Below are 16,751 nucleotides of genomic sequence, written 5' to 3'. Positions count from 1 at the left end.
AGCCATTAAACATGCCAACTTGCCTATCTATATCTGTGGTGACTCAGCCCAGAATTTCTTGGGTACTGATACAGCCCAATAGCAGGAAGTTGGGCTTTTCTATCATTCATTTATTCAACAAATATCTAGCGGTGCCAATATGGGTCTCCTGAGCTTCCCAGGGTGCAGTGGGAGGTGGAGACAGATGCACCGACCTGCCATTGCAGTGAACTGTAGCAAGTGCTCCATTGGGAGGAGAGCAGAGGGCCCTGGGCTACAAGGGGCAGCTGGCCCAGACTTGGAGGTTCAGATGAGGCTTCCAGAGGAGGTCTCTTCTGCAACCTGAAGGGGCTAACCAAGGAAGGGTGGCATGAAAGAAGAACAGAAGGGTGTTCATTGCAAGATGGCATGGCCTTTGAGACCTACAAGGGACTGGGTTTGGCTGGAGTCTGGAGTGTGAGTGGTGGCACATGTGTGTGAGTGTTTACGTGTGTGCATGTGTGCATGCACCTCTGTGTGTGTGTGTGTGTGTGTGTGTGTGTGTGTGTTTGGGGGCAGGGCAGGGGCTGGGGTGATAGGGAAGATGGAAAGATGAAGCTGAGGCTGGGAAAGTGGGAGGGGCAGCCATGCTGAATGGGTGGGACTCCTTCCTGAAGGCATATGGGAGCCACTAAAGGATCTTAAACTGCAGAGTGACATGGTCAGATGGGAAAAGAGCCCTCTGGTTTCTCTAAAGAGAAAAGATTAGAGTGGGGCAGGACAGAAGACAGGGCACCCATTGGGGCAGTCACAGCAGAGATGAAGGTGGCTTGTACCAAGGCAGTGGCCATGCAAGTAGGGAGAAGTGGACAGGCTGGAGAGCTCCAAGGAGTTAAGTCGACTCAAGTGAGAGTCAAGGGAGATATTTGATGTCTAGTCGGGACACCTGAGTTGACGGTGAGGAAGAACAGGTTGGGTGTGGAAGGAAAGACAGGGATGATGTCATCATTTTCTTTTGATTCTTTTGGGTTTGGGTCATTCTTTGTGTTTGGATTAATGATGATTATGACATCTAAAGGACAGTGTCATCTCACCTCTCTTCAATGGGAAGAAGGCCATGAATTCCAATTCATTGAATGGTGAGCCCTCACAGATTAACCAGACAGTGGGGATGAAATCAGAAACTAGGGATGCTTGTGATGCAAACCATGGTTATTAAGTCTGATAAAGTTCTCAGTATAGAGACAATATAGGACTAAGTCAGTCTGGGGAGGGGGTCACCTCTGGTTCCACTCTCACAGGACATTATTAATTATAATTAGGAGGTAGTTTGGATGAGTCTTATCAGTACAGAACTCTCATCCCTGCCCAGCTTTACTATCCAGAAGACTCTCTGACACTGGAAACTGCATTGACTGTTCCCGTTCTCTGTGAATTGGGTGGGTACCGTGGGAATGACCGAAGCAGAGTGCCAGAAGAGTGACAAGGGCAATCGTGGCACCTCTTCCTCCCTCCTCCCAGGTAGAATGGAGGGAAGGAGCTGGGCTGCCATTTTTCACCTTATGCCGTCTGCTGCTCCAAACAGAAGACCCAGGAGGTCTTCTTTCACTTTAGGAGGGCCTGTTGAGGTCACATCCTTTGTCCTCCTCCAGAGCACTTACAGCATCATCACAGTTGGGTTGTTCTTTCAAATGAAAAATAAAGTATGTGGTCTTAGATGTGAGGGATTCTTGGGTCACACACCCCATGTGGGGAGACCAGCAGAGATATGAAAAGCCTGTTGGGGTGTATCTGAGACGTGAGTCATGTGTGGATGGTAGTCCCTGCCCCTAGATCCTGCTGAATAGCTTGTTCCACTCAAGCCCTTCCCCACTGGGGCCCTCTAGGCTGACTCCCGGCCGATGGTGTCCCTTCTAATCCTTGCTACTCCTCAGCCCCGAGGAAGAGCTGGGCCCTACTGTGGTTTCCCTGGTGCCCTGGGCTAAGGCAAGAGATAAACTGGACACTTGGGGGCTAGTCCTCCAGATCTTCCCCTGGCAAAGGGAAAATTGTGCAGCTGTACCTTGTCCCAAACCAACAGGCGTTTGCTCAGAGAGCCAGGGTGCTGCTGAGAAGAGCCAGAAGCCATACGTGTCCATGAGAACAGTCAGTGGGACCTGGGTCCCCTCTGAAACCTCTAGCCTGCAGTCCGTGACCTTCTCAGGGTTCTGGGACAAAGGTCTCTGGAGAGTCAGAGCCATGAGTCAGGAGGGGACCAGAAGCTGGCTTCTGCCTCCACACTCTCTCCTCTCTGGACCTGGGTTGGCTCCTCACCCTCCCCTCCCACCCTTGTCTTCCTCGGACAGTAAGCCAGACAGACTGCTTTGTGAGCCTCTGGCTGCCCACCACCTCTAATAAGAGGCTGAGGACTAGGACCATCTCCAACTGCCGAAACCCAGAGTGGAATGAAACCTTCAAGTTCCAGATCCAGACCCAAGTGAAGGTGAGACGTGGGGGACAGCACCTGCCTGCCCTGCTTGCTATTCCCCTCCTTGCCTGCTTGTCCTTCTCTTTGATCACGTGCCCTTCTTATGACTATTTGTCTTTCTTTCTTTTTTAAATTAATTTTTATTGGAGTATAGTTGCTTTATAATGTTGTGTTAGTTTCTTGCTGTACAGCAAAGTGAATCAGTTATACATATACATATATCCCCTCTTTTTTAGATTTCCTTCCCATCTAGGTCACCACAGAGCACTGAGTAGAGTTCCCCATGCTATACAGTAGGTTCTCATTAATTATCTGTTTTATCTATAGTAGTGTATATATGTCAGTCCCAATCTCCCCTTTCATCCCACACACCTTCCCCCCTTAGTAACCATGTTTGTTCTCTACGTCTGTGACTCTATTTCTTCTTTGCAAATAAGTTCATCTCTGTTTTTCTAGATTCCACCTATAAGTGATATTATATGATATTTGTTTTTCTGACTTCACTCTGTTTGACAGTCTCTAGGTCCATCCACGTCTCTGCATATGACACTATTTCATTCCTTTTAATGGCTGAGTCATATTCCATTGTATATATGTACCACATCTTCTTTAGCCATTCCTCTGTCGATGGACATTTAGGTTGTTTCCATGTCCTGGCTATGTAAATAGTGCTGCAATGAACATTGGGGTGAATGCATCCTTTCGAATTATGGTTTTCTCTGGACATATACCTAGGAATGGGATTGCTAGGTCATATAGTAGCTCTATTTTTAGTTTTTTAAAGAACCTCCATACTGTTCTCCATAGTAGCTATAGCAATTTACATTCCCACCAACAGTGTAGGAGGGTTCCCCTTTCTCCACACCTTCTCCAGCATTTATTGTTTGTAGACTTTTTGATGATGGCTATTTTGACTGGTGTGAAATGATTCCTTATTGCAGTTTTGATTTGCATTTCTCTAATAATTAGCGATGTTGAGCACTTCTTCGTGTGCTTTTTGGCCATCTCTATGTCTTCTTTGGAGAAATGTCTATTTAGATCTTCTGCCCATTTTTTGATTGGGTTGTTTAGTTTTTTAGTTTTCTTTGGTTGTTTTCTATTTTTAATTGAGCTTCATGAGCAGTTGGTATATTTTGGAGATTAATCCCTTGTCAGTTGCTTCATTTGCAAATATATTCTCCCATTCTGAAGGTTGTCTTTTCGTTTTGTTTATGGTTTCCTTTGCTGTGCAAAAGGTTTGAAGTTTAATTAGGTCCCATTTGTTTATTTTTGGTTTTATTTTCATTACTCTAGGTGGTGGATTGAAAAAGATCTTGCTATGATTTATGTCAGAGAATGTTCTGCCTACATTTTCCTGCAAGAGTTTTATAGTATCCAGCTTTAGGTCTTTAATCCATTTTGAGTTTATTTTTGTGTACGGTGTTAGGGATTGTTCTAATTTCATTCTTTTACATGTAGCTGTCCAGTTGTCCCAGCCCTAGTTATTGAAGAGACTGTCTTTTCTCCATTGTATATTCTTGCCTCTTTTGTCATAAATTAGGTGGCCATAAGTGCATGGGTTTATCTCTGGTCTTTCTATCCTGTTCCATTGATCTATATTTCTGTTTTTGTGCCAGTACCATACTGTTTTGATTAATGTGACTTTGTAGTATAATGACTATTTGTATTTTTTTTAATAAATAAATTTATTTATTTATTATTTTGGCTGCATTTGGTCCTCGTTGCTGTGTGCAGGCTTTCTCTAGTTGCAGCAAGTGAGGGCTACTCTTCATTATGGTGTGTAGGCTTCTCATTGAGGTGGTTTCTCTTGTTGTGGAGCATGGGCTCTAGGCACGCAGACTTCAGTAGTTGTGGCACGTGGCCTCAGTAGTCATGGCTTGCGGGCTCTGGAGCACAGGCTCAGTAGTTGTGGCACAGGGGCTTAACTGCTGCATGGCATGTGGGATCTTCTCAGACCAGGGATCAAACCTGTGTCCCTTGCATAGGCAGGCATATTCTTAACCACTGTATCACCAGGGATGTCCCTATTTGTCTTTCTTCCTACCGACTTCTTGTCCTCCTATTGACCTATCTGCCTCCCCACTCACCCACTCCTTCCTTCTGCCTGTCTCACGCTTGTCCCTCTAGGCATACTTATCCTTCTACCCTCTTTCCTGTCTCTCTTGTCCTTCTACCTAATTGTCACTGGAACTGGATGTCTCCTGCCCCCAAATAGAGTGTGTTTTCAGTATCTTCCAGAACATACTCCAAGCAGGAGACTATAGAGAAGAGCCATTCTACTTATTAGGTCCGAGAACAGTCTAATTCCAGCCAGAGGGTTTTCTCTATCTTAAACCCTTTTTAGATGGCTTTATTATTTCTATTTCCTTGGGTGTGTGTTCTTCATTTGTTGAGTTGCTGTTTCATGATATTTGTCTTCTTCAGATATATGGTGACTCTAAGTTGAGCTCACATCTCCTGAGGGAGAATCCTCTCTTGAACATCCTGTGTTGTAACAGCTTCAGCAGGGTGCCCTTAAGACAACCTTGGCCTCATCATGGAGGCATCAAACCCAGTCTTGAGGCATTTGAGGCTTGACAGCCTCAAGCTTACTGCTTTCATATTTTAGGGATGCTTCTCCATTCCAAGTTAATGACATATCCTTTTTGTTTTCAAGAAGGGCTTTATATTTATTGTTTTAAAGGTATCTTTTCTATCATATATATGGTTTTTGGTGAGAAAGAGGAATTCAGTTTGGGCTCAGCCTACCATCTTGAAACCAGAATTCATGTTTCTTTTGTCTGAAGATCTGTGGGGCTGCTGGGTTGGTTCAGGGACACACCTGGTTTCTAGTCATTACAAAGTCAACAGATCTCATTCAGTTGGGAACCCCCAGAACCACCTCATGTCCACTAGATAGGGACCAAAGAGGCAAACCCAGCCCCAACCTACATCTCCCAGGATCCTTGGAAAAAGTGGCCTCAGAGGCCAATCCATGTCACCTAAAATCATTGACCTTAGAGTTCAGCCAGATGACAGGGTAGCTGCTCCGTCCTTGACATACTGCTTTGGGACCATTCATGAGACCTCTTTAGGGGCTGATGAGCCAAAGGATAGAGTTCCAATAAATCATCCCAACCCAATCAAACCCTCTATAATCTTTGCCACATCACTCCCCTGGAGTGTGAAGATGTTAGCTTCCCTTAGCTCAGTTTTCTAGAGCCAAAGGAATGGTCTTCAGCTCCTGGGTCCCAATGCTGGATACATTCTATATCTTGACAGACGTCTTCTCTGCTGTGCCCTTCCATCTCTCCCCCAGGTGAAATGAAATCCCTCACACTTCACAAGCCTCTGCCAAGCTTGCAAAAGAGCAAAATTTCCCAGTAGGAGAATCAGAGAAGAAGGGCAGGAAGGCTTCAGAGAGTTGCAAAGAAGGGAATAGACACTTTCCTCTCTTAATTCATGTCCCTACAGATATCCCTCACATCTGAGCTGTGCTGGTCCCCATCCCTCAGACCTACCTCCTCACTAGGACTGAGGTCAGGGCCCTCATCCTGGGAATAGGTTGATGCAACTTTGGTAACCAGACTTGCACCCTCCGTTCTCCCCTAGAACGTGCTAGAGCTGAGCGTCTGTGATGAAGACACGGTGACACCAGATGACCATTTCTTGACAGTTCTCTATGACCTCACCAAGCTCTGCTTCCGAGAGAAAACCCATGTGAAGTTCCCACTCAACACAGAGGTGGGTGCAGGTGCCCCAGCCCTCAGCCTCCTGCTTCACGAGGGGTAGCTGGTAATTCCTATGCTGCTGTTCTACGGGATCCTCTCTCTGGATCAGAGAGAGGTCAGGAGAAGATAGCACTGCTGTTCAAATCCCAGCGCTTTGGCTTACTATCAATAGCTCTGTGACCCTGCAGAAATTACTTAATTCCTCTGAGTTCTGTTTCCTCGTCTATACAATAGTGATAATAATACCTACCACACAGGATCACTGTGAGGCTTAAATGAGAATACATAATTAAGGCATCTAGCACTGTTCACAGTACAAAATGGAGACAGAATACATTCAACAAGTATTTGAATGACCTATGGGCCAGGCATTGTTCCATGCACTGGGGACAGCTCAGGGACAAGCATCCCTGCCCTCACCTGGCTTATACTCTGTGGGGAAATTAAGGTCCAGTGAGGGAGGTCATGACTTCCTGAAGTTACACAGCAAGAGATGCAAAGCAGTAGCTGAAGGAAGGGGCTCCTAGCCTTCAGAGTTGAGGTTGCTGGGGGCAATATCTCCCTTGCCCCAGGCCCTGAGCCCCTTGGAGAAGAAGGAGAGCAATGGAAGCTGGAGGGAGAAGATGAAAGGAAAATGTTCTGGGGCAGAGAGATTTACCTGCTGGGTCTAGGAGTCAGCTCCACACCCTGCCCCTGCCCTGGGTGGTCAGTGATGTTCCTGATGTCAAAGACTTGGAGACAGAGGGAGGCAGAGGGGACAAAAAGAGCCAGGAGCAGCTGCCCCCACTCCAAGACAGCAGGACAGCTGTGTGCGAAGGACAGGGGCAGGTCCACAGGGTCTCCTGGGATGGCACAGGATCCTGGTCTGCAGAGAGGTGTAGACACAGCTCACAACTGCAGTCTCTTCCTCCCCCTGCAGGGCATGGAGGAGCTGGAGGTGGAGTTCCTGCTGGAGGAGAGGTGAGTAGGACCCAACCCCCCAGGATTCCACCAAGGTCCTGACCCCAAAGCAGCTTCTGGGCACAGGCATTGTACAGCTGGGTCCTCCTTTCTGCAGTTCCCCACCCCCACTTCTACTCCCACCGCTGACGATCCTCACTGTGCATCAGAATCACTTGGGAACTTCTAAATCCCATAGGTTCCTGGGCCCCACCCCTTCTCATCCAGGTCTACTGATGTCAGTATTGCTTTAAAGATCTAGTACTCTGGCCAAATCACCTGCCTCAGCTCCCCAGCATTTCTGAGAGTGGCCTCTGGGAAGACTTCCTTCCACCCCATGCTGAGAAAGAGGTCAGGACCAAGGTGTCTCCTCCTGGACCCAGGACTGTTAGAACAAACTCCCCCAAACCCTGGCCTGAAGCAGAGGCCATGCCCCTCTGCAGCCAACTCTGGAACCAAGTCAAGGGGAGGTTCAGGACAGAGATGTGGGGTTATTTCTCATCATGTCCAATTAAGAAAAAGATCCAGGGTCCTGGAGGTATGACTATGCCATGGACTCAAGTGGAATTGGGTCACAGAGCTGGAGTGTGGGAAGAAGAGGACACAGAGAGAGAAAGGAAAGGAAAGGGCGGTGAGGGAGGGGAGTAGGGCCCCTGCCAGGAGGGGACAAGCCTGCCCTGGGATAGCAGTGTGCCTTGTGATTGGGCCACCAGCTTCTTAACCCTGGCAGAACTGAGTCCCCTGGACTTATGATCAGCCCAGGGACAGGGGGACAATGAGAGGCAGGAACTAGAACAAGAGGGCTTGTCAAATTCCATCCAGAGAATCCTCTGCATAGGGGGTCTTGGAACTATTTGAGGTGCCTCATTAAAATCAACTTAAATTAAAATTTAAATTAAATTTGACAAATTAAAATCAACTTTATTTGTTTCACATTAAAGAAAATATTGACTCTCTCCTTCAGTTCTTGGTTTGACAGGACTTTTAGGGGGAAAAATATTCCTTGGGTGAATTAGAAAGTGGCTTACAAAATGAAATACATCAGCATTGGTAATCAGAGTTGATCTGCAAACAGAGTCATCTTGGGCTTAATTTTGACAAGGGAGGCTGTGGACTCCCCTAGGCGAATTGTAACCTTGGAGGCTTTCTCAGCTTTGTAACACAAGGACATTTCACACTCACCAGGCCACTCTCTAGCTGGGTCAAAACTATTTGTTAAATGCACAAATTAAATAAAGCACAGAAGGGAGGATGAGTCCGTTTTGCTACCAGAACTGTTTACATCTGCTCGAGATGGTGGGCTCTGACCTTTTCTTGCAACCTGTTTATCCTCATAACTCCATGCAATTGCATCTGGTTGGACATAAAGAACAGCTATCCTTTAAGGAAGAAAAAGAAAAGAAACTCTTCTACTCTCTCTAACCTATAAATCTTTTTTTTTCCCCTGGACATTCTATTTAAAATGTATGCCAGTTTTCTCCTTGACAATCTGCAGATCTAAGGTTTCTTAAGCCAATATTTTTCACAAGGATTAAGAAGGCTCTGCTATCTCCTTATTGACCCTGCATAGGCTGTTTGTCACCTTTGTGAGAAATCAGTCAAGAATGATATGACTTATATGTATAACTGATTCACTTTGTTGTAAAGGAGAAACTAACACACTATTGTAAAACAGTTATACTCAAATAAAGATGTTAAAAAAAAACACACTAAAAAAAAAAAGAATGATATGACTTAGAGAATAGACTTGTGGTTGACAAGGGGAAGAGGGGGTAGGGGAGGGTTGGATTGGGAATTTGGAATTAGCAGGTGCAAACTATTGTATATAGGATGGATAAACAACAAGGTCCTACTGTCTAGCACAGGGAACTATATTCAATATCCTGTGATAAACCATAATGGAAAAGAATATGAAAAAGAATGTATATAACTGAGTCACTTTGCTGCACAGTAGAAATTAACACAATGTTGTAAATCAACTATACTTCAATAAAATAAATTTTTAGAAAGAACGATATGACTGACCAGGAGTTCTCATTTTGTTTTTCAGCCCCTCTCCACCTGAGAGTCTCATCACCAATGGCGTGCTGGTGGTAATTGTCCTTCCAGGCTCCTGTGGCTCCAGAGGCCACGTGTGGCTGCTGCTCTTGGGAACAGAACTGTGTGAGGGAAAACCAGGCCCAACTTGGGCCCTTGTCCCAGAGCCCGCTAGGAGTCAGACTAACTGAAGCCAGACAAAGGAGTTGCAGGCAGTGGTGGGGGCAGCAGCTAGGCTCCTGCTCCTGGGGAGGAAACACCTGGACCAGCATCCCATCTCCCAAAACGACGACCTCAGGAACCTCCCTAATAAAATCACCCACTCTCAGAATCAGTCTCATCCCATTTTCCCCAAACTCCAATCTCTCTATAAGCACAAGTTCAGAATTAAAAAGATTTTCATAATTAGGCTGTTGGTACTGCCATTTCAATTAGATGCATCTAAAGCCTCAGGATTCAAGGAAATCTCTCCCCCGAAAATCAGTCTTTGGGAGTTTGTGGCCTGGTAGAGCATCCCCGGCAGCTTGTGCTCAAAATGACCTCCCCTTCCTTTGTTTCAGTCTCGACAAGTGTCCTGCCTGGAGGCTCATGCAGAATCCAGGAGACAGACGAATGGGAAAAGTGAGCCCTTTGACTAGCTCTGCCTGCTGTGGGGTGGGGAGGGCAGTGCCAACCCTGTCAACACCAGAGTTGGCTGCTCCATGGCTGCCCTGGGCTCCATGGGGAACCAAAAGCTTGGTTGAGACTCCTTGGGATCACTTCACCCTCAGGGGTCATTAACCACCGTCCTCCCCCTGCTCTAAAAAGGGCCTGCTCTTCAGGTCCCCACAAGACCCTCAGAGCTTCCCGGGCTTGACGAACGCCCTGGACCATGGGTCAGTGACACAGCACTGCTCATCTGTCCATACCAGTCTTCACCTGCCAGATGGGGGATTCCCTGGGTCTAGAGCAGTGGCCAGCACCCATGGCAGGAGGGCCCTGACAACACCCAAGTCCCCTCTAGCTGCACCCCTTCCTCTAGTCAGACTGCAATTCATGGAGTCCTAGCATTTTATAGCTGGCAGGGACATATGCGACTCTCCTTCTCACCACTCCACCCCTTCCCCCCCATTCAAGGCTTCCAGCCCTGTCTGTAGAGAGGAGAGCGGCACAGCCCCACTGGCATGGGGGAGGGAGGGGGAAGGAAGAGGCTTTGCCCCCAAACTGGCAGCAAGGAGAGGGCCTGCTTTGAGTGCATTGGGAAGGTAGCTTCAGGGCACCTTGTGGAGGAGCAGAACCTAGGAGGACTAGTCCAGAAAACTCAGCCTCTCAGACCTCACACACACACACACACACACACACACACACACACACACACACACACACACACACACGCCTTGTAAAAATGCAGATTCCTGGGCCCCGCCTGGCCCTTCAGAATGAGACTCTCTGGGGCATTTTAACCAGTGCCCTCGGTAATTCTAAACCGCTGTCCTGGGTACCTCCCCTAGGCCTTTTACTGGGCCGAGTTGGGGTGTGAAGTGGGAGGCTTTCCAGGGGTCTCAGCCCTCTCATCCTCTCTTCCAGTGAAGGACCTCCTGGTGACAGTGACGGAGTCCTTCGAGCACACCCAGCACATCTCACACTGCCTGGATCCCTGCCACCCAAACCCTGCCTGCTTCCACTACCCCAAGTACTTCCAGCCCCAGATCCACGTGGAGGTGCCCAAAAGCCAGTGGAGCTCTTCGGTAGACGGCTGCGGCAGTAGGGGGTTAGAGGCTGGTCCAGACGGGCACTGGGAGGAGCCCCTCCCCTCACAAAACCGCCCATCCTTCCAGCTTTCCTGCTGCGGTGCGTGCAAGAACGACCCTGTGTCCCAGCCCCTGGATTGCCTGTGTGACGGCCAGGCGGTGACCCTGCCTGTGGTGAGGTCCTGGGTCTGGGAAGGGGTCCCTGAGCAGCGTAGCCTGGAGTGCCTGTGGAAGGGAGATGGGGAGAGCCTGGGGGGCCCGGGCGGGGGAGCATGGCTCGTGGCGGGTCTCTCAGGCAGGGTATAGGATTCCTGGGGGGTAGGAGACTGCTGAGCTGCAGTGTGGAGCCAAAGACAGGGTGTGGAAGCTGAGCCAGGTTGGGGGCGAGGGACGTCCAGACGAGACCCTGTGTGCGCATGCGCCGGCGGGGAGCTGCATGCGCATGTGCTAAGTCAAGCGCCCCGGGGTGGGCGAACCGGGCGGGGTGGGTGCGGTGCGCACCGTGTGGTGAGTCTCCACTTATTTGGTTGGGACCACTTGGCTCTGAACTGTCATCCCTGAAAAACTTTTCATCTTTCAATTCCCAGAACAAGAATTCTGAATTACACATGAAGTCTACACCCTGGTAAAGTGCCCTCTTTCGGTCTGTCCCTCTGACTTATTTATCTTTAGGGACTTAAAGTGGTATCTTGTGGTGTTGATTTGCATTTCCCTGATGGCCAGGGATGTTGAGCATCTTTTCACAGGCTTATGGGCCACTTGTATATCTTCTTCGGAGAAATATCTATTCAAATCCTTTACCTATTTTTAAAGTGGGTGATTTGTCTTTTATTGTTAACTTGTAAAAGTTCTTTGTATATTCTAGATACAAGCCCCTTGTCAGATATATGATTTCTAAATATTTTTCCTGTTCTGGAGACTGTCTTTCACATTCTTAATGGTGTTCTTCGAAGCACAGAAGTTTTCAATTTTGGTGAACTTCAGTGTATGTATATTTTTTTCTTTTGTCACTTGTGCTTCTGGTGACATATTTAAGAAACCATTGCCTAATCCAAGGTCATAAAGATTTACTCCCATGTTTCCTTTTAAGAGTTTTATAGTTTTAACTCTCAATTTGGGTCTATGATCAATTTTGAGTTAATTTGTATATACAGTGTGAAATAGGGGTCCAACTTCATTCTTTTGCATGTGGATATCCAGTTGTCACAGCATCATTTGGTGAAGACTGTTCTTTCCCCCTTTGAATTGTCTTGGCACCCTTGTTGACAATCAAGTGACTGTAGTTTCCATTTACAATTTGATAGCTCTTTGTCCTTGGTCAAGTTATTAATCTCAGTTTTTCTCATCTGTAAATGAGAGCAATACCAAGAGTACTGTCTATCATTGGGTTGCTTTGAGGATCCAGTGAGATAACACATGTGAAGAAATCAGTGATTTGCAAAGTGGGAAACTCAGAAAATATCAACAGATGTTATTATTATTGCTGTTCTAGTATTCATTCCTTGTTGAGGCCAAGGGAAGATTTCCTCACAGCTGTGTCTGCAGGCCTATACCAGACATGAGGGAAACATAATGGGAGAGCTCCCAGGCTCTGCCTTCAAGGAGATGTGACCTTTATAGTTACTCGGGTCACTAGGACTCAGGCTGGAGATTGTCAAGGTCCATTCTCCTGGAGTCACTGGGGAGCAGGGCCTTGGAGGATGCAAGGGAGGTTGGTGGTCAGAGGCAGGAGGCTCAGAACCCAGACTACTCCTGGGCTCTGAGAGCCCATGGACCCTTCCAGGAAGTAGCAGGAGGTGAGGTTGGACAGATCAGGTGGGGGCTTGGATGCCAGGCCAGAAGCCTGGACTTGCTCACATCAGGGATGTGATACAAAGAGGGCAAGCGTTGGGCATGCTCTTCCTGCCACACCTACCTTGCAGACCTGTGGGGGTGACAGGGTGAGATCAGGGATGTGAAGGGTTTTTGTCACACAGGGTGATTTTTACTCTGGGAGCAGGAGAAGCTCACCAAGGAATATGAGCTCCATGAGAACAGGACCTTGTTTGTCCAGCTCAGAAGAGCCCTACTGTAGAGCCTTATTCAGAGGGACTGGCCAAAAGGATCTCAGGGCCTCTTGTCACCCATGTCTGGCCTTGGGCTCTAGAAGGTGCCTGGGGGAAGCCTTTCAAGATTTTCCAGATCTCGTTGAAGAGGCAGAGGGTTCAGTGAGTCCCTAATTGTGTTAAGTGCCTGCCTACAGTGCACCAGCTAAGGCTTTGGGGCTTTACATTTGTTATCTCATTAAGTGCTGAAGACAGTGTCAGGAGTTAAGCACGATTAGCCCCATTTTACAGATGAGAAAGCAGGGGCCCAAGGTCACAAAGGTGATTCCTGGCAGAACCAGGCTTCGAGCCTAGGTCCAACTGACCCTAAAGCCATGTCTTCTCCATGGAGGTGGAGTCTACAGACCCACTCAGCCAAGGTCCCCTGTCCCCACAGCTCTGAGGCACTGGACGTGCGTCTGGGCTTCAGCCTGTGCCAGGCAGAGCTGGAGTTCCTGCAGAAGCGGAGGGTGGTGGTGGCTGAGGCGCTGAAGCAGGTGTTGCAGCTGGAGGAGGACCTGCAGACAGACGAGGTGGGTGAACAGAGGTCTGCTCAGAGCCAGGCTTGTCCTTCGAACACTGTGCCTGCCAGCTGCCCCCTGCAGTCCCTCCCTTGCCCCAGGGCAGCCTCAGCACTGCCTTTCCTGGTGGCCCTTACTGCTGAGGTTCTAGGTGCCCAGGTGAGGACTGTGCTGGATGTGATTCAGTAGTGTGTTCGCAAGGGGCAGGAAGGGCAGAGTAGAGAGAAAGGAAAGAGCCCCAGCTTCTGCTTCCCGTGCACTAACAGATCCTGAGATGATGAATGATGTCTTACCTACACGGGACAATGTGGCATCCTTTCCCCAGCCAGGAAAACACTGGAAGCTCCACCACCACCCACATTCTACACACCTCCACCCAAAAGGCCCTGGGCCTTTCATTCTTCAGTTCTCCCTTCCCATAAATGTATGAGCACGCGCACACACACACAAACACACACACACGCACGCGTGCACACACACACACACAGACACACACCCCCAGAATGAACAGCAGTGAGGGGCTGGAGAGAAGCAGCTTCCTCACGCAGGGCCAGCTTCTGTGCACAGGGTAGATGATGGTACCTTTGCCAGAGCCCTCTGTCACCTCCCTGGTAGGGGCTGAGACTCATACTCCCCTGAGCAGCAGGTCAGCCGTCGGAGAGCCTGCACTTCAGAGGCCAACCACAGGTGTAGACAGAGACCTCGTTCCTGAGGAGGGCTGTGATGGGGCTTCGGCCGACAGTAGGTCTTACAGTCCCCATTCAGATGAAAACTGAGCGAGTCTTGGCAAAGACTCCACGCCTCGCTCTCCCATCTATAGGGAAACACACTGAGGACATCTTAAACCTAAGTAAACCCAGAGGTGACAACTGTGCTCCTTCCCACATCAAAAGTCCATTTACTCCTGCTTTTACACATATGGTCTGTAGGGACCACATATCATGTGCCAGGCCTGAGCCTGACATCAAATCCCTCTACAGCAGGTGCTGATTTGCAGCCATTAGGGAATCACACACTAGCTGGGTTCTTGAGCGAGCCACCCAGCCCTCTGGCCCCAGTTCATCATCTGTTAACTGAGAGCTAGATTAATAGTGCCAAGAACTCTTCCAGCCACGGCTTTCTAATTTACCAAGCCTGACACTGACCATTGGGTTTGGAACTGAGGTCCAGTTCTAGACCTACCAGGTGGCTTGACACTCTGTGAAAGGCAGATTTCAGGTCACTCAGTCCCCACTCTCTGTAGCCAGCTCTTCCTCTGCCACTGTTCTTTCTAAGCTCCTGTCACTCCAAGTCTTCCCCTACCCAGCACTGCGCCAACAGTCTGCCTCCATGTGCCCCCAGGTCCCACTGATAGCCGTTATGGCCACTGGGGGTGGAACAAGATCCATGACTGCCATGTATGGCCACCTGCTGGGGCTACAGAAGCTGAACATCCTGAACTGTGCCAGCTACATCACTGGCCTGTCAGGGGCCACCTGGTAAGGAGCCGGGGGCCACTGTCTGGTGAAGCCCAGAGCAAGCAGCCAACAGGCTGGCCGGTGGGCGGTGGTGGGGTCTCTGGTAAAGCTCATCCGCCCCAAGTTAGAGTGACTCATGACACCTGGGCAGCTCTACCCCCTCACAGCTGTGTGACCTTGGGAATGCAGCTGAACTTCTCTGAGTCTCATTTTCTGTATCTGTAAAGTGGGGGTAGTAATAGCCCTGACCTCCTGGGGTTGTTGTGAGATGCTCTCCCAGGACTGGGTACACCAGGGACACGTGTTGGTCATGACTCCATTACTATGGCAGGGTCCCAGAAGCGTGGCAGCCAGTTATGAGTGAGCCACTGGTGCCACTGGTGAATCTCCCTAGCAGCTGACCTCTCTCAGACTGTGCCAGGTGTCCTGGGGTGGGTGGAGCTGGCCCGCTGCTCTGGCTGCCACGTCCCAGCCCATCCCCAACCCTGCACGCTCCCTGTGCCCTGCAGGCATCCTGGGGCTCCCCGTCCTCACTCTTGCTGGTGAGCAGGGCGAGTGACCCTCAGCTCCCCCGACAGGTGAGGCCAGTGCGAGGCCCGCTTCTCCACAGGAGCCACGGCACCTGGGATTCACGATGCCGGTGGTGGCCCCACGAAGATGTTGTAATTTCTTTTAGTTCTTTAAAAGAAACCTTCTAGGTTGAAGAAAGTGTTTTAATATATAGTATTATATCACTATATTTGTCTTTATACAACAGTCATAGAAGATAATTTTTAATATTTTTATGGTGGAAGGGGCCCACCGAAGTCATAATGCAGCCCTGGTCTAGGGTGACCCAGGCCTTGTGACCACCCACATCCTCTCAGCCAGGGCTGCATCTTATTCTGTGTGTAACTAGTGGGCCTCAGAGCCCTCAACGTCCCAAGCTGTGTCCCTCATCCTGGAGGGGCTCTGGGTAACTTTCATTTGAGGGGGTGGATGTGAGGAAAACCAAGGGTTCCTGGTGCACCAGAGGCTCCGAGGCTTCAGCCCAGGTGGGACAGAAGGATAGCTGACGATTACGGGCATTGCCTCTACACCGAGCACTGGGGTGACAGCTTCCAATGGACTATCTAATTTCTTCTTCACAAGAAGACTATGAGGAAGATGTTGTCATTATGCTCATTTTACAGCTGGAGAAAGAAAGGAATTTGCCCAGGGTCACTCAGCTAATGAGTGGTAGAGCTGTGATTTCATCCCAGGCTATCTGAGTCCAGGGCCCACATTCTTTTTTGGGGGGTCGGGGAGGAGCCCACATTCTTAATCTCACCGATAAACCACTGCCCATGGGAAGTAGGTTAAGGAGATAAACCTGCTTTCACCAGGGTAGAGGGGCACCTGCATCCTCCTGGCTTACCTCTGGGCCAGGCAGGAAACTGGGAGGAACTCAGACCCAGCTGGGGCGGGGATAGGGTGTCTCCTGGCCTGGGAAAGCACTGGGAAGGAGTTTTGTAAAATCAAAATCAATCATTTGTAATGTTTTTTAAAGCTTTTTAAAGGTATGAAAGTAACAGCGTGAGCCTTATGGAGAGCAGGGTACTTTTTGTTGAAGAAATCTGAAGAAAGAGGCTGCTGCTCAGACAGCTGTGCAGCTGTACAGGTCCACTGTGGGGAGGGTGATTCCTGGGTGCTGTCCTGACCTAGAGTGAGAAAAGCTGGGTCCAGGCCAAGCAGAGGCAGACAGAGGCAAAGACCCAGGGCTAGGGGGAATCTCTATCTTTGTTTTACTCCTCCCCACTGCCCACATAGAAGTTAAGAAGAAGAAGAGGAAGTAAGTCTTTAGCTGGCATCACAATTACGGGAATTAAT

At 49.0% G+C, this 16,751-nt stretch overlaps 1 protein-coding gene across 1 annotated transcript in view; it reads left to right on the top strand.

Annotated features, from left to right (window-relative positions):
• The window catches only part of PLA2G4E (phospholipase A2 group IVE), a 45,875-nt gene that overhangs the window by 10,253 nt on the left and 18,871 nt on the right, over nucleotides 1-16,751 (top strand). Inside the window, exons 3-12 of the mRNA XM_059058034.2 lie at nucleotides 2,304-2,440; nucleotides 6,017-6,148; nucleotides 7,055-7,095; nucleotides 9,125-9,167; nucleotides 9,672-9,732; nucleotides 10,678-10,838; nucleotides 10,929-11,015; nucleotides 11,429-11,466; nucleotides 13,323-13,458; nucleotides 14,788-14,924. Of these exons, the coding sequence (XP_058914017.1) occupies nucleotides 2,304-2,440; nucleotides 6,017-6,148; nucleotides 7,055-7,095; nucleotides 9,125-9,167; nucleotides 9,672-9,732; nucleotides 10,678-10,838; nucleotides 10,929-11,015; nucleotides 11,429-11,466; nucleotides 13,323-13,458; nucleotides 14,788-14,924 (973 nt within the window). The remainder of the gene's footprint in view (nucleotides 1-2,303; nucleotides 2,441-6,016; nucleotides 6,149-7,054; nucleotides 7,096-9,124; nucleotides 9,168-9,671; nucleotides 9,733-10,677; nucleotides 10,839-10,928; nucleotides 11,016-11,428; nucleotides 11,467-13,322; nucleotides 13,459-14,787; nucleotides 14,925-16,751) is intronic.

This window comes from Kogia breviceps, chromosome 3 (assembly GCF_026419965.1).
Source record: "Kogia breviceps isolate mKogBre1 chromosome 3, mKogBre1 haplotype 1, whole genome shotgun sequence".
NCBI lineage: Eukaryota > Metazoa > Chordata > Mammalia > Artiodactyla > Physeteridae > Kogia > Kogia breviceps.
Note: the sequence above shows the minus strand (reverse complement) of the source record. Positions and strands in the feature narration are given on the sequence as shown.